Below are 27084 nucleotides of genomic sequence, written 5' to 3'. Positions count from 1 at the left end.
AAGCCAAGTAGGAGTATTATGTGGCAAGTGTCATCCACAAAGCCCCTACGATAGTGTAGAAACCAGATTAGATCGAAGATGACACCAAGTTTTAATGGGTGTGCCCCAAACTTGACCAAGATGACACTGTACGGAGTGGAATGGTGGCATATGATGATATAAACAGGGAAGAGGGTCTAAAAACACTTAATAAAGACCAGTTGGAATCGAGGAGAGAGGGCCCCCAAATCACTGAACCATATAATATTGGTCTGATCAAAGAGTCCAAGAGGGACCATTTGGAAGTAGTGTCCTGAAAGTAACTTGACCCGAGGTAAGTGTACAAAGATACAATCTCGATATCCTAGTCCTGGAATCAAAAGTGGACGTGTGAGATCTTTAGGGAGTTGACGACCATAACCTGAGTCTTACTCAAGTTCACAACAAGTTGTCATTGGTCACAAAAAGAAGCCAGCCCATCCAAAACCCTTTGAAGCCCATCTAGAGAAGATGCAAAAAGAACCACATCGTCAGCAAAGAGGAGAATAGAGATCATGACTTGACTTAAATAACAACCATTGTCAGGATGCAAGGAAACTGGGAGGAAAGCCTCCAACTCATCAATGTAGATGCTGAACAAAGTAGGGGAGAGAGGGCAGCCTTGCTTCACCCCAATGGTGCTCTATATTGCATCCAAAAATCCCTTGTATTAAGGTACATCTCAGGTAATCACTAATGCTAAGGGCTTCGATCAATACTCCAAACTTGTCTACAATAATGTACAAAATTCACTTTGGCAGAAAGCTTGGAGAAAATATCGGTTGTCAGATCTTTAGTGTGAATGTAGTCCTAATAAATGGCATTCTAGGTATCCATCTATAGTTTAAGCATTCACATAAAGGCTTTTCAAACTACACATATGGAACTTCATCTCATGAATCATAGTCCTTTGATTGCTACAATTTCTTTATCACTAGAGAATCCATCTCGACATGGTCTACTCCATCTGAATCAATATGACCAAGATCCTCAAAACTCAATTGAAGCATCTACTCCCTTTGTCACGGAAGCATTCCTCGATTCATAATAACATGAGTGAATGTGCTAAATTATGGATTTATCCTCAGGCTTGGCAACACTAGATAATGTGGTTCCCTTTTGGTAGCTTCAAGTACATGCATCAACCTTCTGACCTCTTTGTCCAAGGTTGTGTCTAATGAAATGTCACGTTCCCTCTTTTCATAGAAGGATACATATAATCCCATTCATAGAAATTATCTTGCTTCAATAGCCTCACCTTATATGACTAAGGAATCGTAGATCCAAAACCATTTTGGGGTTGTTGTCATAATATTGAGTCCAACACAATATTTTAGTAGCATGTCTAATGTACCATTCTTCTTTTTTTTACAAAAACATCCGTAGAGACAAAGGAAAAGATCAAGGCAAATAGCTCTTATTGTACATACATGATTACATATAAGAGAGACACTACAATAAGCAAATAAATTTAATACTCAAAAAAATAAAATACTTAGATCAAGGCAAATAGCCCTTATTGTACATACATGATTACATACAAGAGAGACACTACAATAAGCAAATAAATTTAATACTCAAAAATAATAAAATACTTATCTAATTATTTTGGATTAAATGCACATCAACATCCTTGATGCAAGTTGCTCCAATGAAGGTCCTGTCATTGAAAGTTGACATTCAAAGCAAAAATGTTGTTTCAGATTGTATTCATGAAGCAATAGACTTTCCATACGAATCAAATCAGAAAGCACCTCCTTATAAGCATTTATCAAACAATTGGAGTACATCGTTTGAGCTCCCATCTGTCATTACGAAGGTTTCTAAAACCCTTCGTTTGTGTAGTAAAGACACTTAGATTGTTGGAGAGACATCTCTCCTTTGAATGTAACTCTATATAACCGATGAGAGTAATCCTTCCAAGTGGTCTTCTTCATAGCAAACTGAAGTTTATAATCATTATTGCTGTCTATATGATTATATTCACCAGAGTATGTAGTCTGCCAACTATATTATTTAAATAATCATAGATTCTCTTTGATCACTTTGAATTCTTCAAAAGTTAGATTGAGCCACAAATCAGTGATCTCTATTTTGTGAACTAACAGGGAGTTGAGATAGGGTTTGTCGAAAGCTAAAACCCTATTGCTGTAGACATTCTATTATCATGGCGCTCCATACCATAACATCTCTTTCACTTGAAGAACTTGAAGGGCCTTGTCAAGAAGACCCATTTTGGGAATATACTGCAATCATTGTAGTCCATGATATCCTATTTTGTTCCGGAACTGCTTTGAATATTGTAGTTTGCCTAAAACCTTGGAAGTAGAACATTTCCATCATGATGAGTTGACCAACATCAGGACCATCGATACTCTTTTGCATATGAGTGATGATTCCTTGGTGTATATGTTATTAATGAAGTTTCAGATCTATATTTCTTGCTTCCAAGTTATGATTACTTCCTACTACAATATCCTTTCAAACAATATAAAGTTCATATGAACCATCATTAATAGCAGAATAGCATCCTCTTACAGGTTGTAAGACAATGACTTTTATCCTTGATTCATACTTGTAGATCACTCCTCCTTATGGGTATTGGTTGATTGTTTTTGTAACCATCAAGCACATTGACAGAGGGGAGAAGAGGAGATCTTTACATATAATTTTGTGTATGCACCAGGTATGCCTTAAAGGAAGATTGCTCTCCCTTCCTACCACTTCTCCATAAATAATTGATTAGTTATCTATCCTAATTGCATCTCTTTAGACTTCTGATTGCATTCTTTCATAACCAGTTCTTGATTGGTTATCCACAACTTTAATAATGTCACTGTTAGAGATGTCATCATGTTGTCTTGTACTTATAATTGTCATTTTATGTTTCCCATTTATTATCTCATGTTCGATGATGTATCCAGATTTATCAATGTTTACTCTATCATGTTGAAAACCACTGACTATATGTTGAGTGTCAATGTGTTTGTCTCTTGTCATTTTCCCTTGCTCAATTTTGCTTTGCCCTTCTCTCGTGAAGAATTATAGTGATTAGCTCTGAGTCTCTTGCAACTTGTCAATAGATTTATATGTTCGACATCCTCTCTATAAAGTGTCATCGTGTCTCCATGATCAATCCACCTGATAATTCTACATTCTATTTCAGGATTCGTTAATAATACTCTGCCTTTGATAATGAGGAATGCATAACTTAAGAGACTACTTATCTTAGCATTACGACTTTAGGAAAAGAACCAATAAGATAGCTTCCCTACCATGGTAACTCATGCTCAACCCCAGCTTCTGAAATGGCAGTGTCCAAAACGTATACAAGAGCATACAAATTATATGCGGATCATTCGACATATGCAACAGCACAGAGATTGCAAAACAATCTCAACCGAGCAGATTGCAGCACATTTCCCAGCACTACTGAGGCGACATCATTTGTCTTTTCATGTATTAGTAATACTAATGATCTACTGATTATCGATATCTACCACTCGATAATTATCCTTCGCTTATTGATTTAGGGTGATGAATTGATGAGTCAAGTACTGTTGTGAAAGATTATTGTTAGTCACTAATAATGGTAAGTTGACTTCTTTGGATTGAGATTATAATCTCTGTAGTAATTATTTGTGTCAATCGTTACTTTGGCAAGATGCTTGTGATATGTGTATGGATCATCTATGACCATTCAAGGGTCAAATCCTCAATTTTCTTTCAAGTCATTGATCATAAATATTAAATTATTAATTGATTCCTTCCTCACATCTGTGAACCTTGATAAGTCTATGGATAAGTTTACCTGCAACAAAGAGAGAAACGTGACTCACCAAGCAATGGATATGAATCGGTGTATTCTTATGACATAAACCATTTGAAATATTAATTTACCGCCAAGAGGTCTCAACCAATGAAATGCCCAATTTCAAATACTGAACACTATACTTTTGGTCAACACATTATAACTCTTCAGAAATATTAAATCAAACCATGGTAGTTGAATATTAAATCTCCAAGCCATGTCTTGTGCATTTGAATTATGTCTTCGATGGCACCTAGTGTCAAAAAGCTTGTGCCGAGATATAAGATCGACTTTTTCTAGAGTGCCTGATCTATTTATCAAAATATTTGGCTCTCTTCCCGACTATGTATTTTTTCACAGCAAAAGCATTTGAGTAAATTTTATACACTGCACCATTCCAATCACCCCAGGGAGTATGTAGGTTGCTAATGGAAGTCAACAATAAAGAGAATAACAACCCTTGCAATTACAGATGAGATAAATTGCTTTTCACTGATGTATAATCACCGACAGTGTCACACCTGTGTTGTATAATTTGGCAATATCTTCATAGATGATTACCAGGTGCAAACAAAATCAACTTATTTTCCCCTAATTTGAACCTGCTCTGATACTGTGTTAAAGTTTGATAAGGTTTAGATTTAGGAGATCTAAATTTTAAATTCTCCTAGATGCATAATGTTATCTTTCCACCTGAGATGCTATGATATATCTCTGCTGTAACTTGTAATAACACTTACTGATTTCTGTGTTTATCAAGTTACTCTTCCAATGATATATGATATAAAGAGGCTTGTCTCCCGTAGAGAGATGCCTCTTGTTAATATCTTAACTCACATTAGTTATTGCTTTAACATATATCACAAATGCAATTTTCTTAATGTATTATCATGATTATAATATATGATAATAATGCTTCATGATAATAATAGTGAAGAATAAATATCACATGTTTAAGGCGGATAGGCCATTCAAACATTTGATTTCATCAATTGGAATCATCCAATTGAAGCTACAATCATTAACATTTCTAGGTGCTAGAAATTAGCGACAAAAGTCAAAGAACATAAATCAAACGCTTTATTTAACCACAAATGGAGAAACAATTTAAGGGCAACTTCATCTTTGAGTTTACTGTGGAAGAGAGCCACAGGCATTTCTAGATGATCAATTGTCAAAACAAAATGGAATGTCATGTCCCTGTTTTCTAAGTTTCTTTAATAAGTTTTGATATTAAAATAAGTCAATGAATTATAGTTTATTATTAAATTAATTGTAATCATAATCATAATAATGAAATATGATAGTTAAGGTGTAAAGAAATGAATAATAAATTAAAAAGCTAATAAATTAATTTACGTAATATATTAAATGATAATATCAATTATTACCATTATAACATAATAAAGATGTACCATATTAAATGATAACAAATCAAATGTTACCATCTAAAGATATACATCGACATTGCCATATTAATCATCACATATTTATAAAAAATATAAAACAAATGTGTCATGACTTGTCCTAACAGACTCACCTTATCCACATAATAGAAGGATAGTAGGTCATTGGGGGTATAAATAAGCAGAAGGAAAATAAAAATAAGACAGATAATTGCACAAAATGATAAAGGGCCATTCATGGTACGAAAAGGAAGATAATAATTATATTGCCTCCAATAATAAGTGAAGGAATCAAACATACATATTTCTTATTGGCGGGAAGAAAAATGATTTCACAAACAAAGGATCCCAAAAAATAACAAATAATATTAATAAGGATACATGATTAAGAGGAAGCCAAGACTTGGAGAGAAAATGCTTGCTACGTGGAAAGTGGGAAGAATAATTAAATTTGGGGAACAAGAAACCTCTTTAATAAGAAAGGTTAATTAACAATTGTCTTAGGAAGTGGTATTCTTATAGTGGCATCAGAGCATAACCCTGTTATCTTGTGGGATTTTGTTGGGTCACTCAATTCCATTAATACATCTAGAGAACTATGGCAAAGCAACTACCCCAAGAGTTGAGAAGCTCTATGAAACAGAGTAACGAGAGGTTTGAAAGAACCAATGAAAAGTTTGAGAACTCTAAGAAAATATTAATTGAAGCCATACAAAAGTTAAGCAACAACAATCACGACAAAAGGCTTAACCTAAATTATAAGGGGGATGCTCAATCCAATCAGGAGGAAAATGAACTGTCATCACATAACTCAATTCCCTGAGATACTTTTCCTTCATTCATTCCAAGCAGAGAACCAATCATAGAAGAAGAGGAACCAACTACAAATATTGTTGAAGAAATTACACAAACGTATGCAGGGATGGATCCAAATATTTGCCAGCTTATTTCTTTTAAAGAACATTATGGGACCAAAACCGTGGCAAACAAAAATAAATTAAAAAGACCATGTTGACAAGGACCTTTACAAGAAAGCTAATAAAGTGTTGCTGCAATGCTTTGATGGGTTAGGGGAAGAAATTGCTCAATCATGGGGTCAAAAATTAGATATATATCTATCCCTCAGCCCTATGACCGAAGAAGGTGTTGTTAGAGTGGGGTTGTCGTTGCACTAAAAGACCGATTGGTCAATGCCCGATACAACCACTCGACTTATAATACATAGGAGGTGGTTAAACCCTTGTCATGAATCCCGAAGAGAGTGCTGAGAAAATTTTCAATAGCCTCCCCCTCAACGTAACCCAAGGGTTTGAGGATTTGAACCTGTGACCAAGCTCTAATACCACTTGTTAGAGTGGGGTTGTTGCACCAAAAGATTGATCTGTCAATAATCGATACAACCACTCAACTTATAGTACACAGGAAATGGTTAAGCCCTTGTCACAAATCCTTAGGGGAGCATTGAACAAATTTCCAACAAGTGCTATTAAGGTTTCCATACTACACTTGTCAGCCCATGTGGCATAATGGTCTCACCTCCTTATGCCACAAAAAAATCACCACCTATAGTGAGTTTACCCAAAAACTAATGAGTAGATTTGACCTAAGAGACCTTGAATGGTACTTCTAAGAGCTAACTCACTTGAAAAAAATAGGAATGGTGAAGGAATTTGCCAATCAATTTCAAGACCTCTTTGTAATGGTCCCAAATCTATCCCAAGGGCAACTCACTTATATGTTCGTAGAAGGACTTAAAGATTCCAACAAAACCTTTGCAAAACCCCTTGAACCCAAGGACTTGGAGGAAGCTATCAAGAAGGCAAAGAAGGTTGAATCCAATGGGATAGATGAGAGGCCCAAGATTTCCAAAACATCTTTTGTACATGAAGAATCAAGAAAGAAAAACCAAGTAAAGAAATGCCAACTATGCCAAACATGGAACATTAATAATAGATGCTCAAAGAGAGACGATCTATCAAAGAAAGGATTATGTTTTAAATGTAAAGAACCATGGGAGCATGATCATCAATATAAGAGATGACAAACACACCAAATTGAAGCAACTGCTTAGGACGAGACAAACGAGATCGCTAATAAAAGAACAAAACACACAAGACATTTGAACTTAGATCATATAGGATCAAATGAACCTTGATAACTCCATGTGCACTAGAAATTATTTATATTGATAGTCATGGATAGCAAGCATCATTGCTTGAGGACAAGCAAATTTGGGAAGCGCAGATTGTCGTGTCCTCGTTTTCTTTAATAAGATTTGATATTAAATAATAAATCAATGATTTATAGTTTATTATTAAATTACTTGCAATCATAATAAGGAAATATGATAATTAAGATTTAAATAAATGAATAATAAATAATAAAGCTAATAAATTAAATTTCATAATATATTAAATGATAATATCAATTATAACCATTAAACATAATAAAGATGTACTATTTAAATGATAACAAATCAAATATTACCATCTAAAGATATACATCAATATTGCCATATTAATCATTACATATATATATTTATTAGATAAAACAAATATAAAAAACATTATAATTAAAACCAATGTGTTGTGATTGTTAAGGTTGTAGCTTCTATCAGATTGATTTTAACATGAGATACCTTGTTGATGGTAAATCATCTTTAAGATAAATATCTTATATATATTATATATGTAATATTAATATGTTAACCATGTATGTAATATATTATTATATAATAATATATTACATACATGGTTAACATATTAATATTACATATATAATATATATGAGTTACATATATGGTTATTTATATTACTATTATATTAATATGTTAACTAGTGATGTTTAACTGTAGGGACATGTCTCTCATATTTATAAGTTCTCAAATCTGCATTTGGAAAATTATCAATAACAATGGCTATGATTCTACATTTGCAGAAATGATCCTAGAAATTAACATGATATTAGATCAGATTCAAACCTCTAGGAATCTAACTACTTACTTTTGGTTTTGAACGAATTATCTATCTTGTAAAGATTTGTGGAATCAGAAAATTCAATACCCGATGTTGCAATATGTGACAAAATTCATCAAATAAGCATTAGAGTTCAAACAACCTTTTATAATCTAAGGGTTGTATTTCTCTAAATTGTTACACATTATGCACTTAAGAAGCAAGTGTAATCCTTTATATTTTCTTTTGAATAGGAGATAGCTGATAGTGGATATTTTGAAGGATATCCTCGAGCAAATTGTTAGAGACAAATTTGAGAGCATTGCATATGAATCCGGTATGAAGAAGAGAAAGATAATTGAACCAATAAATGATAAAACTGGATTCTCCCAATTCCATAAAGACAGAAACTACATTGGGATGCCCCATAAATACATACGTTCACTCCAACATTGTGGGATAACTATATATGACCTATTCCTTGTGTATTTCATATATCATTTGTTTCCCACTTTGTTTGTGTGAATCACAAGCTTGTTTTGATGGGTTTGAAACATCATGAACAAGAGAGTCCAAAGATTTTGGTATATGAGTTCAAAACTATGGGTGCAGTCAAAGACATATAAGACATATGAATTATGCACATAAACACATATCTTACACCCTATTATTGAATATTAGAGCCCCAAACATCAGACATTGCAAATGGATGAGTCGTCCATTGATTAAAATAACTAATTGAGACTTTTGTGTTTCACCCGAATTCGTTGATGGAGATTTGGATGCCTTTATTTGTTGAATAGGAAAGGGCAAGTTCACAAAATTATTTAGGTAATAATATATAACTAGTAGAATGCAAAATATGCAGAAGATGTGGTCATTAATATGAATAATATATACAGTCATTGAACTCTCAAACATGTGCATTCTCGGAGGAGAACACCATGATTATCGATGATATGCATATTACGTTGATTTAAGTTGCTACCCAAGGAATTAGGATTATCGTACGTTGGGTTAGGTCAAAGATTTTATTTGAGATTGATATGGAAGGAATATATATGAACGAAGAAGCAAAAATAATTACAGGAATCAGCATGGGGAAGAAATGTACCAAACAAGTGAAAGGGATTAAAATCAAAGAAGTTAATCCTCAATCTTCAAGCAAGCTAAGAAAACTCAGCACAAAGAGATGAGGTGAAATAAATAGATGACATGAAGGGGATTGCAGGAGGCATAAGGAAGTTAAAATAAAATGAAAAGCATCTTACATGGCCACCACATAGAGATAGGGACCTATGTGGCCCAGTCAAAATATTTCTAAGTCTCATTGGAGAAATCAAGGATCGATAAGTGACCATAGTGAAGGAATAAACAGTAAAAGAAAAGGGAGTGAAAGAAAAGGTGATGCACTGATTTCCATAAGAAAAGCACTAATCACAATCAAGACCAGCAATTGACTTCAATACATAAGCAAGTTGCGAACCATAAGTATTGGTTATTATGAAATGGTGATGGATCACATGGCCAAAGACTCTTGAACACAACTCAACTATGATTGATGATAATAGCCTATCTAATGCTCCCAGCATAAAAGTACGTAACACCCCAATGCCCTATGATTACTATGAATGGCCTATGACTATATGTTGTGATGGGAGACACCGATTGAGTTTAAGGTGTGTCAAAGAACAACATATGAGGTATACCCTACTCTTCCTTGTTAATTCATTTATATGTGGATATTATGAATTTTCATGTGTAATGATAACTCATATAATTTCAAATATTAGACCAATTGGGTCTCTTGGGAGGGAAAGAACTAATCTCAAATGGTATAATTTCAGAATATAATTTTTAATTTTTTTTTTTTTAACATTTAACCTAAATAATTATATTTTAATATGATTATCATTTTTCTTTCCTAAGGAGTTTAACAAAGCAACTAATATTATTAGCAAACGATGGATAAGTCTATAAGAACTATTATATTAGTTATGTAGTTGATAAGGAGTGTGCACAAGGGGAGGAGAAAATTGCCCATGTTGGGACAATGTGGGACCCATGTAGGTCATGTCCAAACTCGAGCAAATGTAAATCTACCATCCATTATGCGAATTGTTACATGGAGAATATAGAGATAATAACCTAAAACAAAATGGATGACAATCATGCATGGTATGTGGATATTTGCCTTAAGGGGAAAAGACAAAATAAGGTAAGTGTAATAAAGGTATATTCTATTCATAACATTTATATTATAAATGTTCCTTTCCATGTTTGATATTATTATGGATTTAGATCATTATAGAATTTTGTGGGATATATAATTATGAATATGGATGATAAGATATATGTAAATATATATCCTATTTTGAAACATTAGTCAATATAAAGGGGTAACATTTAATAAATACTCAAATATGACAAATGATTAAATATAAACTAGATATTTATTCTATGTTAAAATGATCTTATTATGCAGAATTATCATTGGGCATTTTATTTATCTAATCATTGTAGTGAGATATGTGCCTTGATCTTTTCCTCCAAGAATGTTACTGCAAGAGAAAAGGGAGATTGAGAATTAGAGGGAGGTTGATATTTCAAGAAATGTTGAAAGAGAGGGAGAAGACTGGGAATGTTATTTAGTTAACTTTCAGTGATCTCGATCTTATTGATTAAGAGGGAGTAAACAATGTTGAGATGGATTTCTCTAGTGATAAATAAATTGTTGATGTCAAGAGGACCGTGATTCATACATCATGACCATGTGATTTTAATGGACCTACCCCCTGTGTACATCATGAGGAAGTGATCACTTCTAAATGATGTCACTTGTATTTGCAGAAGTTACTGTAAGGAAATTTGAGTTGTTGTGTGATGTTAATGAAGTTTTTTAAAGAATTCATTTGAACCATCTATGAGTCTCTCCTTGATGAATGAAACTCGACGTATGAGTTGTGTAGTCATTCATGTGGCACAATCATACTTAATCAAGATATTGGCGTATTGTGGACGTGTTCGATAAAATGGAAGGACATGTTCGCTTCTACTATTAAACTAAATGAATGTTTGGACCTTTAGTGGATGAAAAGAGCAAGTTGGAACTTAGAAAAGAGTTGTCATATTTGATACAAAATTGTCCAAATGATTGGAAATTTTACATTGTGGGGGGAATAATAGTCAATGTTCCATTCTCACTTGAACCTTATTTAGAGGGGAGATGTTGCATTCTTAAATAATCTAAAAAGACAATTTTTGAATCTTCATGTACAGATAAGTATTTTTTGTCTTTTACATTTATTTACTCTTTTTAGTCTCTCTCTTATTTGTAACGAACAGATAGAAGGTGAGTCTATTTTGCAGCACCCAGTATTGAGATTGCTTGAGGGCAAGCAATCCCGGGAAGGGAGGACTGTCATGTCCCCTTCTTTGCACTAGTGTTATGGTGCCAGGTTAATCTATCTCCACATCCGGATAGATAAACGACATTAACTAACAGGATGCCTACTAGTCACGTCGGAGATTTTATCTTAAGTACTCCAGTTATTATATTAATGTTGTAAAGTCATTTACTTTATAAAGTGACTTAAGTGACCATAGGACGAAAGTTTTATTTTATCCCACATCCCTTATTTCAATGTTTTCTCCCTCACTTCGAGGTTATAAAAGAAAGGACTTTGCATTGTGATTCACACCAAGAAGTTTATGAAATCAATGCACTTCATATTCTGGTTGCTTTAATGTGACCAGTTTGAACTGTGAGGATGAAATCCCTCTAGTTTGTTTTCCGAAGAAGTTGGATGTCACCTCAACTCTTCATTGGTTTTGCTAAGTAGTTTTGATGGATTTTTGAAAGGGAAGAGATCATATTACATCAAAAAGTCTTCATCACAGGAAGCTGCATGATGAACATCATATAGTGGTCGTATGGGATGTTGTTGATGAGAAATCAAAGGAGAGTAAGGAACTAAGCTTACCCTAGATGTAGCAGGTGTCGTTTGTTGGTTAAGAGCATAAGGTTAGATTGGAAGTAAGTCACACATAGCCAGGAGCCACGAACTGGAAGTTTTGCTGAGTCACATCATAAAAAACGGGAGGAATAACAAGATCATGCCTGGATGTTACGCGGAAAGTCTCCAACAAGGCCTTCATGTCATTGCAGTCTTGGTCACATAGTGACTCTCTCCTACACAATTAATAGACACTCCTTCAGTGGTTAAAGTGTCCGTTGAGAGTATAGCAATCGGGTTGCAAGTCGAGCTCTAGCCTTGGTGACAGTTGTACATCTTGCAAGTTGACACATCCAAGACGGCATACTAGTTACAGGTTTGTCACTTCTTTTACCTCCCTATGCATTGTTTAAACCTCCAGACTATAATGTTGCTGTTGTATTCTGAGTATAATAAAGGTTGACTGATTTACTGTCATCGTGTGTAATGAATATTAAATGCAAAGAACCATCTTGTATACGTGGAGGAATCTCTTTGAAATATTAATGGTTACACTCATTGGTTTCTAGTTTATGAATCACTAAACAGTGGTATTTATTATTCTGAACATATATTTATTGCTGAAGTAAATATCGCTTGATAACTATTTGACAAAATTACCCAGTACAGTTTCAAGACTCTATGATTAAAAATTGCCAAGATTATTATAGTGGTATTAGAGCCACAAGACTTGCCATCTTGTGGAAAATAACCAAAATTTTGCAGACCTGTTCTTTATCCAAAAATGACAGCTGGGAATGAGTAAAAGACAACACAAATTCAATCATCTACAGCCGGAGCAAACAGGTTCTTCAGATCACGTTGAGATTGAAGATAGTTTTACAGTGGATGAGGAAGTAGTATTTAGAACAGGTGAACAAACTGATATTACTCCACAGGTTGATCATATAGGACAAGTTGAATTGAAAAACAACATTCAAATGACACATCTTGAAATTGAACAGGACAGAGAAGTTCGGGAAACGTTGCAGGCTATCAGAGATGGATAGAACAACATTGCTAATGCTCTTCAACAACTAGCAGGTACTATGCAGCAGTTGTTTCTGGCCCATAGAAGAGCACCGAGCCATTACAGTGGAGGCGGTAGTGTAGCTGGATCCCCCCGAGCTATTAGAGCTCCCACATGTAATACTGACAAGCCCTTAATGCAAGTTTTTAATGTAGAAGCAGTACCACCAGCCGCTCCAAATTTATTATCGGACAATGTTATGGCAATGTTTGATGAATGGGATTTGTTTTAGGACCCCATTAAACAAAATCTAACCTTTGTCTAGTATTTAAATAAAAAAAGAGAGACTGATAGACAGCAGTAGGATCGGAGACCGAGGGCACCTAACAGGGACCTAAAACATGCTATGAACAAATTAACTCTTCCCACCTTCAATTGCTGCGGTCAGACATCTGCTAGAGCTTGGATTCACAAGCTTGATACTTATTTGACTCTTAAACCCATGGCTGAAGCAAAAGTCATCAGATTTGCAACAATGCACCTTGAGGGAGCTGCATATGATCAGTGGCCTCATGGATTAGTTACCCAAGATCATGGCCTCATAACTTCATATGAGATTTTCAGCTCCAAGCTGATTACTCACTTTGATAGGAAAGATATTAAAGTCTATTACAAAGATTTGGCTCAGTTACGTAAGAGTGGGTCTTTGGATAAGTTCATTGATGAGTTTCAACATATATCAGTTATGGTGCCAAACATAGTTTGCAAACTCTCTGAGTTGCCGAGTACTCTCAAATTTTTTAGTTGTGCGAGTACTCTCAAGTTTAACTCTTGTGTATTTATAGATGTTAAAAAATGTAGTTAAAAATGTTGATCTAGGGAAAACATTGGATTAGATACACTTTTCAAATCATTTTAGTGCTATAAAACTACCCATTTTCTCTATTGAAATGTCAATTACTAATTTAATACATTTTATAATTGTATTCTACAAAAAATATATGTTTCTTTAAGAGATTTTAAATTTTAGTAATTTTTGAGTTGTCGATTTTTCCCTGAGTTTTTGTCGAGTATATGCCGAGTTTTTTCCAAGTTAAAAATTTTGGGCTTGTCGAGTACTCTTCAAGTCCAAGTCTGCAAACTATGGTGCCAGATATGTCAAAGCAGCGCAAGGTGATGTTATTCACATAGGGGTTGCAAGACAAATTTAGGGGTTTGGTTAAGGTACTTAAACTGAACACCCTAGATAATGCGATTAAGATCGCTCATGACTTGGATTCACCTTCATCACTATTGCAGCCTCTGAAGAAAACCTATAGATGGTCTACATCAAGTCAAGGAAACAAAAACCAGCAAAAACCAAATCCCCCCAAATTGGACTTTGAGACTCGTAATGAACTCAAGGAAGAAATTGTGCTTTACCTACAGGGAACCTTGGATCCCTGATCACAGATGCCTTGGTAAAGGCAAGATTCACTATGTTGAGGTTCTTTCCAAGGATGAGGGAGAGCAACAGGAAGGTGATGATGTTGAGGACAGCGAGGAGGAAGAAGTTGAGGAGCAGCCCCTTAATGACAAAAAGGTCACTACGGAATAGCCTCTTGTTATAGTCACTCTTTTTAGTGATCCAGCATGTCATCCTTTCAAAGTGAAGAGTGTGGTTAGGGGATAGTGCATTGTATGTCTTTTGGATACAGGAGATCCCATAATTTCATTAGCCCATGGATGGTATCTAGGAGAGGTTTGCAGACAATTGACATACCCAAGTTTGAGGTGAAGGTAGCCGACGGTGAGGTTTGGAGATGCACAGAGCAAGTAGCCAGCCTCCAGATACAGTTTGACGATTATCTTTTAGGGACCGATTTCTATGTTGTTGATTTGGATGGGTTGGATGCCATTTTGGGTAGACAGTGGTTGAGGACTCTTTGCAAGTACACTTTTGATCATGAGACCATGCGGTTGGAATTTTCACAAGGTGATTGGTTAGTAGTCCTAAAAGCCATACTAGATAGTGGGCCCAAATTGATAACAACTCACAAGATGGAAGCCATTTTGAGGCACGATGATATAGAATGGGCGACACGGTGCTTCATCTCTTCAAGGGAGACACAGGATATAGAACAACAGTACCATTGTGACATTCAGACAGTCCTAGACAAGCACAGGAGAGTGTTTGAGGATATACCTCCGAGAATTCCCCCAGATAGAGGGTTTGAGCATATCATTGAGCTAGAGGAGGGTGTCAAACCTGTCATTACCACTCCTTATCGTCACCCCAGACACTACAAGGAAGAGATAGAGAAGACGATCAAGGAACTTCTAGATATGGGACATATTAGACCTAGTTCTAGCCCCTTTGCCTCTTCAATGATGTTGGTTAAGAAGGACAGCACCCTTCAGATGTGTATAGATTACTGCGCCTTGAACAAGAGAACCATTAAAAATAGGTATTTGATTCCTCGCATTGATGAGTTATTGGATGAGCTCCATGGGGCTGTTTATTTCTCAAAGATAGATCTCCGATCAGGGTACCACCAGATACGAGTCCGCAAGGAGGATATGCATAAGACAACTTTCAGATTCCACTATGGACAGTACAAGTTCTTGGTGATGCCATTTGGGCTCACTAACGCACCAGCCACTTTCCAATCATGCATGAACCATAGCTTCAAAAAACAGCTAAGGAAGAGTGTGTTGGTTTTCATTGATGACATATTAATCTTTAGCAGGACTTGGGAAGAACATTTGCAGCACTTAGATGAGATCCTTAGCCTCATGGAAGAACACTTTTTATTCACAAAAGAGTCTAAGTGTGAATTTGGGTTAACTGAGATTCTCTATTTGGGTCATGTGATTGGTGCCGAGGGGGTTAAGGTGCATCAGGAAAAGATACAAGCAATCTTGGATTGGCCACCACTAAGAGATGTATTTGATTTGCGAGGTTTCCTTGGTCTTTGTTCCTATTACTGACGATTTGCCAAAGGTTTTTTCCAAGTAATAGCACCCCTTACCGATCTGACACAAAAAGAGGCATTTAGGTGGACAGAGGATTCAAAGGAAGCCTTTGATAAATTGAAACAGGTAATGAGTACATGTCTAGTGCTAGCTCTTCCTGATTTTTCTAGACCGTTTGTTTTGGAGTGTGATGATTAGGGTAACGTGACTCGCGGCGAGTCACGTGAGTCGCACGAGTCAGGGAGTCGCACTCACCTCACCAAGTCACAATGACTCGTGACCCGCGAGCGGCGAGTCACGGGGAGTGACTCGCTGACTCGCCTAACCCGGTTGAGCTTGACTCGGCCGCGGCAGGCAAAATTTCGACCATTAAATATATAAATTTTTTCAACTTTTTTTAATGTTTTTTTTTAACATATCTCACTCATATAACTCTAAAAGGGCTCCCATAATAGTCTATAGTGAAAAGAAGAAAGAGAGAGAGAGGTACAAGAGAAATAGAGTTTTCTTGTTTTGCAACCAGCTGAAAGGAGGAGAAAAGCTTGCATTTGTGACATTGGAGCTTGCATTTAGATCATCAAGAAGTTTATAGGAGCTTTTCTCAACACTTCCCAAAGCATTTGAAAGAGGTAAGACTTGATTGTTTAGATTTTGATGATTGTTTTGTCTATGCTTATGGGTTTTTTGCATGAATTTTTTTTTTTTGTTTATGAGTTTTTTTATAACTTTAGATCTTCATAAAATGCAATGCTGAAATGGTAATATTTGGTCTAAAATGTCTTATTGCAGCAACCTTTACTTTTTTCCTTAATTAAATCATAATGGCTTCAGGAGGTAAAAAACCCAAGCTCTCTAAAGGCAACAAAAAAGATGAATGTTGGAAGTTCACCATAAAATTTCTGGGTAGAAAGAGAACTCAAACAAAATGCCTATTTTACAAAACCATTAGTAGTGGGGGGATAAATAGATTAAAATACCATATTGCTGGCTTACGTGGTCATGATATTGAGCCTTGTGGAGCTGCAACTGTTGAGGCTCAATGTTCTTGTTATGTAGCCTTGGAAAAATATGAACAAGAAAAAGAATTTTAAAAAAAAAAATTAGAAGAGTTAGCTTTGATTGGTTATAGTTTCCTTCCACGCTCATTTGCAAATGTTTTTGAGTCAGTAGGCTGTGTTGGAGAAGGTTCTTCTCGCCCCCCCTACCGTCCTAGTGCTTCTGTTGCTCGTGCTTCTTCTACATCTATTCCTTGCACTTCTAGTGATGCTACTGCTGCTGCCCCTTCTAGTAGTGCTACTCTTCTTTGTCCTAGAGTCAAAAAATCTAGTAAGTTGGACAACTTTTTTGTACCACATACCACTCTTGGTGCACAACCCTCACTTGAGAGCATGGGCTGGAATAGGGAGATACATGAAGCTGGAGTAAGAGCAATTTGCAAGTTTTGGTTTTTCTGCGACATTCCATTTATAGTAGCCAGGTACTTCAAGTTTTCAACTTCATTTATATTTGATTGTTTTACGTTTTAAGTTTTAAAATTTATATTCAATTTTATACTTTTAACTTGATGTTTGAAAATTTGAAATATGCTAATTAAAATGTTTTTATAAATGTAATAGGACTCCTTATTGGTAGGGGATGATTGATGCAGTTTCCATCTGTGGTGCGGGGTTCAAAGCCCCCACTGAAGATGAGTTGAGTGACCCCCTCTTGCTAGATATGGTTGAGGAGATGAAACTTGAGTTGGAGGACTACAAAAAGATTTGGAGCCAAAAAGGGTGTACCATCATGACAGATGGATGGACAGATAGGAGGTCTAGAACCCTCCTAAATTTTCTTGTTTCTAGTGGAGGTAATTCATCATGCTCTACTTCTTGAAGTCTAAAATTTAATGTATACTATTATTGAATAACGAAAATTTTGTTTTATTGAGTATTGATTCTTGAATGATAACTATTTTGTTTAATTTTCACTTTCAGGATCCACCATTTTTTGAGGTCCATAGATGCTTCCTCATGTGTGAAAAATGCAAAATTCTTATGTGAGACTATTGAGGAGGTCATAAGAGAGGTGGGGGAAGACAATGTTGTCCAAGTGGTGACAGATAATGCAGCTAATTATGTTGTTGCAGGTAAAATTTTAACTTCTAACTTTCTAAGTTCCGCTTCTAAAAAATTTGTTTTAGTTTTTCATTAAATTTTGAAAATTAAAAGTTTTTTAATACATCAAAAATTTTCATTGTTTACTAACTAATTTAAGATTGTTGCAAGAAAACTATTGATGGAGAGACACCCAAAAATCTTTTGGACTCCATGTGCGGCCCATTGCATCGACCTCATGTTAGAGGATATTGGCAAGCTTGTATGGGTCAAATCACGTGTTACCAAGGCCAAAAATCTTTGTAAGTTCATCTATAATCATGCCTTGGTCCTCAGCACTATGAGGAAATGCACGAAGGGAAAGGAGTTGGCTCGTCCTGGTATCACAAGATTTGCCTCTAACTTTATCACACTAAAATCCTTGCTGAGTTCAAGGTTAGAGTTGAGGTGCATGTTTGTTGGTCCAGAATGAAGTTCCTCCTCCTTTGCGAGCAACTCTGCAGGGATAGATGCAACAAAATGCATTTATGATGATGATGATTTTTGGGAGCCATGTTCAAAGATTGTGGAGGTAATTTAAATTTTAAATTTTAAATTTTAAAAGCTTAAGTCTTAAAATTTTATAAATTAATTTGTCTCATACATATTTTTGTTTTATTTTCATTGTGCAACTTTGCAAAGTTTCATCATTCACTAAATTGTTTTTTTGTTTAATTGTTTTGTAGATCACCGAGCCCCTTGTAGCCCTCCTACGAGTTGTTGATGGCGAGAAACCCTCTATGGGCTACATTTATGAGGGCATGGATAGGGTCAAGGAGACTATTAAGGCCAAATATGTAGGAGTTGAGAAAAACTATGGCCCTATTTGAGACATAATTGATAGGAGATGGCAAAATCAGCTTCATAAGCCCATCCATGCAGCAGCCTATTACCTCAATCCGGCATACCGTTTCCTTGATGATTTCAAGACAGATGAGGAGGTTCTTAGTGGCCTATACACAGTGGTATTGAAGGTGTCCCCTAATCCCACAAATATATTGCTTGAGATGGATGCCTATAATAATGCATCAGGGCCCATTTTTTCAAGTCAAATTTGCAAAGAAGGTTGTACAAAATTGCAGCCAGGTAAAGATTGTAGCTTAAGCCTTATACAATCTAGTTTCTAAATTTCTAGCTTTAAACTTAAAGTTCAAATTTTGAAATGAGACTAATGTTTTTTTGTTTTCCTTTTTTCAAAATTTAGATAGATGGTGGCAAATGTTTGGGCCTTCAACCAAAAAACTTCAGCAAATCGCCATCCGCATTTTGAGCCAGCCAAGTAGCGCTTTTGGATGTGAGCGCAATTGGAGCATGTTCGAGCACATTCACTCAAAGAGGCTTAACAGGTTGTCTATGTAGAAAATGAATAGTCTAGTCTTTTTGCACTACAACCTGCGCATTAGGATCAGGGAGATTTTGGATAGTGACACCTCTCTGATTACTCTAGAGGAGGTTGATCCAGAGTCTGATTGGATCACTGAGGCTAGTGATCTTGTCTTTGATGATGAGGACCTACAGTGGCTTGACCAGGCAGATAGAGAGGGCCAGGTTGAGGCTGTGGCTATGACAGCAGAGGACCAGACTCAGAGAGCTCCAGTTGTTCCTAGTGGCACCTCACAGACATTGTCAGAGCCAGAGGTAGAGAGTACAGTTGATCCTAGAAGTACCTCACGAGCTGATGCTATGGCTACTGAGACATCCAGGATCTACCTTAGACGCCTTACTAAGAGGCATTTTGTAGATTATACTGAGCCTAAGCCTGAGGTTGAGGTTGAGGTTGGGGATGAGGATGAGGATGACGATGATGATGAGGATGATGATGAGGATGAGCCTGAGGATGAGGATGATGATGACTCCGACTAGGAGCCATAGCTGTAGACTTGTAGTGTTGTTTTAACTTTTTGTTTAACAGTTTAACAGTAACTTAATATATGATCAGCATTTGGAACATTTGAATTTGATGATGACTATTGAATCTTGATGTGTTGGATTTCATAATGCATAAATGATAATACATATACACTTTGATGGTTTGCATGGATTTATCTTAGTTTGACTTTAATTACTAGTAATATAGTATTTACTTTTAGCAATTTACCTTTGTAAGTTTGTAACTTTGTAGTATTGTACATATGTAATCGATGTTTGACTTTTAAGTTTTAAGTTTTTAACTTTAAGTATGTGGCATGTGCATTATGATCAAATTATCTTCTATTTAATGATGTTATTGTGTCTTTACGCTTTATTCAATAATGGGTGCATGGAATGTTCTTTAAATCCTAAAAAATCTCAAAATTTCGAGGTTTTTTCACTTTGTCGAGTCACCGCCGAGCCAGGTCACAAGTCAAGTTACCCTTGCCAAGTCCGAGCCGAGTCCGAGTCTCGTTACACTGGTATTGATGCAGGATCGTCATCCCATAGCTTTTGAAAGCAAGACACTTAGGGGTAGCGAATTACTCTATTCTACTTATGATAAGGAGATTGTAGCCATAATGCATGCCTTAGCCAAATTTAGGCAATACTTGGTGGGAAGTAAATTTACAGTGAAGACCGATCATAAGAGCCTACGCTACTTCCTAGAACAGAAGGAATTGAATGAAAGACAGCAGAAATGGGTCAACAAGATCCAAGCTTACGATTTTGACATTGAGTATGTCAAGGGCAAAATTAGTATAGTAGTTGATGCTCTTTCCTGAAGACCCCCAATGCTAGAGTGCTACGTTATTTCCAAGATTTCAGCAGATTGGAGGTCCTAGCTGTTAGTGGAGTATTCTAAAAATGCTCACGCATGTGAGATTATGGATGGTATACTTCAAGATGAGCGGTACAAGGTAATGGATGATGTTATATATTACAAAAACAAAATCTACCTAGTACCCGAATCTAAACTAAAGGGGGATATTATGCACACAATACACGATGCACCATCAGTAGGGCACCAAGGTTTTTCAAAACCTACAGGCAGATTAGGAAGAGATTCTCTTGGAAGGGGTTAAAAGACAATGTATTGCAGCATGTCAGAGAGTGCCAGACTTGTCAATAGAACAAGTCTGAACATGGCTTTCCTGCAGGTTTACTTCAACCTCTCCCTATTCTACCTCAAAGGTGGGAGAGTATCTCCATGGATTTTATCACGGGGCTGCCAAGGGTCCAGGGTAGAGAATGCATTTTTGTGGTGGTAGACTGACTGACTAAGTTTGCACACTTCTTTGCAATTGCCGCGGATTGGTTAGCCTCTTAGGTGGCTAAGTTGTTCTTTCGAGAGGTTTTTTGTCTCCATGGATTACCCCGGACTATTGTGAGTGACAGGGACAGTAGGTTTCTCAGTACCTTTTAGTAGGAGATTTTTAGATTGACAGGTACAGAGTTGACTTCTAGCACTAGCTATCACCCACAGACAGATGATCAGACCGAAATAGTGAATAAATGGGTGGAAGGGTACTTGAGAGATTACATTGCAGGTCAACAGAGAGCATGGGTTAAGTGGCTGTATTTGGGGGAGTATTGCTATAACTCCACTTAGCATATGTCTATTCGGATGACTCCTTTCCGCATCCTTTATGGCTACGAGCCTCTCTATTTTATTGATTTAGCCTTACACGACAGCAGGGTGCCTTTGACCAAAGATTGGATTTTGGATCAGCAAGACATCCTCAGAGCTCGTAGGGATAATATTCAGCAAGCATAGAACCAACAGAAGTTATATGCTGATCGGCATCGTACTGAGCGGAGTTTTGAGCTAGGTGACAGGGTTTTTCTTTGTCTACAGCCGTATAGACAGAGCTCCTTGAAGAAAAGTGGATCAGAGAAACTTAAGCCCCGATTTTTCGGACCTTACTGCATCACCAGGAGGGTGGGAGAGGTTGCTTATGAGTTGGATTTGCCAGGTGACAACAAAATCCACAATGTATTTCATGTCTCATATCTCAAGAAGGCCATTGGCCAGCAGATTGTGCCTTAAGATTACATAATTACTGAATTCTGATACAGGTTGGGCAATTATGTTTTGCTCGGATTCCAATTCAACATATACATACATATATATTATAAAGTTAAAAATTTATATATACATCACAGATTCATGCATGTCCATTCATCATTGGTCGAAAAGTCCAAAATATAATAATAATAATAAGTCACAGCCATATAATTATATTGCTGGAGTTGCTGGTTTCATTTTTCAACAAACCCTTGCTAGATAGCCATGATCATTTCATATTCTGAATCTAAATGGAATAATCCCATGGTTTATCGGTAAACCATAGCTCTTCTTGGAGCACATTCTTCTCATCTCTCGTGATAAATATTGCTATGAAGTCAAGTAGCCTTTGGTATCTTGAGGTGAACTTGTGTCCAACACAATGTTTTGTGCAAGCTGGTATAAGCTAGCTTAATTCTGTCTTAAAACTACGGTGTGCTTCTGTTATACTAAAAATCTAATATGGCGAGTGAGGGAAGAAGCAGCCTGAGTTCAACTCTAGCTTGAGAAACAATTTCTATTGAAGAACATGGTTAAAGATCAGTAACTATGTAGTGCACATATACTTACTGTTCCAATTATATATTTATTTGCTAGGCCCATTTTTCTTGAAGCATCTAGCTCATGATCCACTCATGAGATCAGCTATCAGAGATTCAGAAGTCACCTAGCATGTCCAGCAAGTGGATATACTTTTGACACTTTGAATTCAAAGACAAATCATTTATATAGCAGATGGTTTCGAGGCAGTTAACATATTTCACAAACCTCCATATATTCATCTAACACAATTATTACTCCTTGTGTTAATATGCATTTTCCTATATTGTTTGAGTTTCTTTATCTTATATAAGATGATAACCATAAAATTGGTCATCAACTAGCTGATTAAAAAAAAATCCATCAATTTTATATCCAATGTGGTTATCTGATATTCAAACTGCTTCTGGGTTTTCCCTTGGTTCCGCCCAGGTCCTTCCAATAGAGAACTTAGAAACCTAGGGAGAACCAGCCCATAACTGGTACCAGGCTTACACCCGTACCAGAATTTGGGCTTAAACCAAGGAACCTGGTAACTTAGGCATTTAATCAAATTTTAGTTCAAATATACACAGAAGTGTGCGAACTGTTTTATATTCTCATATCCATTGGAAAGATACTAGGAGCTGCAGATGTTCTGAAATTCATATCTTTAACCATTATTTAAATCTTGTGAAATTGTTAGATATGACTGATTCGCTTTATTTTATTTAGATGACATTTTATCTACTGCTAGTTTCTTAAATGTTTGTTGTGATTGTTTATTTAACATCTTTCCCAGGCTTAATATTGTTGCCGAGTTGCTTCGATTTGGGGATCGTGAATTTTACAAAGATTGGTGGAATGCAAAGACTGTGGATGAGGTCAATTGATTTTCCCTGCTGAAGAGTTTTTAAAATATGCTCTGCAAGCATTTTGTTTGTATTTTCTTGCATAAGAAACAGCTACTTCTCATAGCCAAATTTAGATTTAAAGCAGCATTTGATCATTGGACTGATTTCTTGGTTCTATTTGTTTTTGTTGTGTGGGGAATGACATTTTCGCCTTCTGGTCATTTCAGTATTGGAGACTGTGGAATATGGTAAATTTTTTTCCCTCATATTTACTGGTATATCAGTAGAAAAAAATTGCACCTCAAATTTTTTAATCGGTTTCTTTGCAATGCAATGTTCTCTTGTATGCTATTGTGGCATGCCCCCAAACTAAGAACAGATCATGGCATGGATTTATAAAAGATAATATCTAGGCAACTGAATAAACAGGGGCAACCCAAAATAAGATATAATAATAATAATAAAATAGCAGTGACTATATAATTAATGGACCAGCCAGATTAGGAGAATATTAGCAATTACTTGGGAAACATTCATATGGCCTAAATTGAACCATTCTGTGAATTTGAAGCATGAAGTTTGGATTTTTCCTAATTTCAAATATTCGCCAAGAAAAACAAATGGTAAACATACCTGACTGGTATTAGTTTTCATTTTTTTTTCTAGTATTTTAACTGTTCTACTCAATGTTTTGTCGGAACGTAAAGAAGGTCCACTGAAATTGAGTCTCAATAATTTCTTACAATTGTTTGTTCTTGATATTAACAATTACTTAGGAAACATTCATATGGCCTATATTGAAACATTCTGTGAATATAAAACATGAATTTTGGATTTTTCCTAATTTCAAATATTTGCCAATCAAAACAAATGGCAAACATACCTGAGCGAGTATTATTTTTCATTTTTTTGCTAGTATTTTAACTGTTCTGCTCAATGTTCTGTTGGAACCTGAAAGAGGTCCACTCAAATTGAGTCTCAATAATTTTCTTTCAATTGTTTGTTCTTGATATCTTGATTGATTGTGAACTCATATCAGAAGTGTGGTCATTTTATGGCCGTTTTAGCTTTCATTTAGTCTAATACAGTGAACTCTGAATGTTTCTTGCAAATTAAAATTGTATATCTTTTTTATAGCATGTTTTGAAAATAAGATGTCATATTCAATGATTAAAAATTCTAACTGTTTAAAGCTTTTGAGTAAAGAATTCAATGTTAAAAGATAATCATGCTAAGGATCTTTGCATCTCTCTAAATTTAAATTAAATCAATTTATTTTCTTATGACAGCCTGTTCATAAGTGGATGGTTCGCCACATCTATTTCCCTTGTTTACGTCGAGGAATGTCAAAGGTTAGTAGGTTGTGTGGTGTACCTCATAATAGTTTTGTCATTTGTTGTGGGCATCCCAGAATATTACATTTCGATTAGCTTTTGAATAATTTGCACTATTTATCGTCTCTGAATTCAGAAGGTCCCGCTTTTCTTTGGAGTCCTGAGAAAATTTGCTTTTGATTTGTGTGGGGTTGTTGACTGTTTAGAAAACTTACAATACCTTGATTTAATATCAGTTCTCAAATGTTTTCATGAGTGCAGAAGGCTTCCATCATCATTTCCTTTTTTATTTCAGCTGTGTTTCACGAGGTATGTGAAATATTTTTTAGTCGTATTGTCTCCAATGCTACAATAGAAAATTTTAAAGAAATGGTACTGGCACTCCTTTAAATAAGGCCTAGTTTATCCTAATAAAATAAAATGTTGCAGTTGCACGCTTGCATATATTTCAAGGACTGATATATCTCTGTGAATTGCAGTAAAACTTTCAATTTTTAAATGAATACTGTGTTGTTTGCTATGCCTTTTTTGTTTGTATGGTTGGTTCACACCACTGAAGATTTTAATTCTGAAGATAGTTACATGGAGCAATGAAAAAATAAATTGATCTCAATTCTGAAGATAGTTAGATGGGGCATTGAAAAAAAAATATTATTCTCTACTTGTTATTTTTATGTAGAAATCAATTCCAATAAATCATTCTGTAATGTAATAGCATTAGTTGTCTTGTATACTTTAGTCACTGTTATAGGTGTCCCTGATAATGCTATATCTGTATGCATTAGAAATGTTTTGTATGTGATATGTGTAGTTGAATACCACCCTATAAATTATTGCATTTTTTTTCTGTTTTCAGTTCGTACAAATTGTGCACAACTAATAACATGGTGATTGCTCTCTTGTGGTTGATAGCTGTGCATTGCAGTGCCTTGTCACATGTTCAGGTCATGGGCATTCTTGGGAATAATGTTTCAGGTAATGTTTATGCATACAATTATTCTGCCTTCCATATTAAATGGTTGTTTTTTACTGAAATTTGTATATTTACTTGCTACTTTCCAAAGACTACACCATCTCTCATACCTGATGATTCAATAACCATGAAAAGACCAAGATTGTCCAAAAGGCTTATGGGGAAGTTCAAGACTAACCAGGAAACCTGAAGTAATAGTATTCTATAGTCTATATTCACAAAGAACATCTTGGCTATGAAAGTGCGTAGCGATAGAATGCCATGTAAAATGCTATTTCATACATCATATTAGCATAACATAGTTCTAATGAGTATGTAGAGTTGGGTCATATGAAATGTAGAGTTGATCCAAGAGCGGATAGCTATGTTTCAGGGTAGGGACTGGGATGAGAGGGAATTCCAGGACACACTTTGGAGACAACAGTTGTAGGAACCTATTAATAGATAACAGCAGGAGATGACAGAAAGACACACAAACACATTTTTAACGAATTATATTTGTTAACAAAGATACATCAACAAGACTACAATCTTACAATCTCGGTTTCTGGTTCCTAGATGAGAAGAGAGTTGCTCTGGATCCATTTGCACAAGTTATATTTGTTGCATGATGTTCATGTTACAGTTCATTTAGTCTGATTATTATCATTTGATTCTATTCATTTTTGTTGTAATACTGTTTTGGAATATATTGATATCATCCATGCATTTATACTACCTAAATTCTCTGCAACCAGTAAGATGTTTTGTATTCTTGTAGTCTATATAAACTTTTACAAGTAATATCCTATTCTTTACATTATTTTTGAGGTGGTGATTAATTGGTGCCAGAACATTTTTTTTTTTTTAAATTGTTGAAAAAGGTTTAATGATGAGCAATGAGATGTATGACTATCACTGGTACAGTCAAAGGATGTCCAACTTCACTAACCATACAATGGATGTCATTCTGTGGATGCATCCCAAGTTTTCCCATGTATCGCAGTTATAAACATGTAAATGATTCACTATACTTTTGTGTAATGCATGGAGGTGCCTTTAACCCTCTCCTTTTAACTCCTACCCTCTTCAGCCCCCAGCCTATGCCTTAATTCTCTTGGCATTCTTGGGACTATATATACCAAAATTCTACACATGCATGCATTCACGTTGATCAGATGACCTGGCATTTATTGCTACTA

At 35.7% G+C, this 27084-nt stretch overlaps 1 protein-coding gene and 1 long non-coding RNA gene across 2 annotated transcripts in view; both read left to right on the top strand.

Moving 5' to 3' along the window:
• The window catches only part of TAG1 (membrane bound O-acyl transferase (MBOAT) family protein), a 157239-nt gene that overhangs the window by 111253 nt on the left and 18902 nt on the right, over positions 1–27084 (top strand). The window contains exons 10-14 of the mRNA XM_089819530.1: positions 23545–23626; positions 23824–23844; positions 24886–24948; positions 25192–25239; positions 25843–25905. Of these exons, the coding sequence (XP_089675656.1) occupies positions 23545–23626; positions 23824–23844; positions 24886–24948; positions 25192–25239; positions 25843–25905 (277 nt within the window). The remainder of the gene's footprint in view (positions 1–23544; positions 23627–23823; positions 23845–24885; positions 24949–25191; positions 25240–25842; positions 25906–27084) is intronic.
• On the top strand, positions 19109–19603 carry LOC149576748 (uncharacterized). The gene is made up of 2 exons (XR_016362119.1): positions 19109–19330; positions 19449–19603. It is a non-coding gene; the product is annotated as an uncharacterized LOC149576748 (long non-coding RNA).

The sequence above is a fragment of the Cupressus sempervirens genome, chromosome 1 (genome assembly GCF_028749045.1).
Source record: "Cupressus sempervirens isolate cs-2001-9-10 chromosome 1, ASM2874904v1, whole genome shotgun sequence".
NCBI lineage: Eukaryota > Viridiplantae > Streptophyta > Pinopsida > Cupressales > Cupressaceae > Cupressus > Cupressus sempervirens.
The sequence above is the reverse complement of the archived record's forward strand: the minus strand, read 5'-3'. Positions and strand labels throughout refer to the sequence as shown.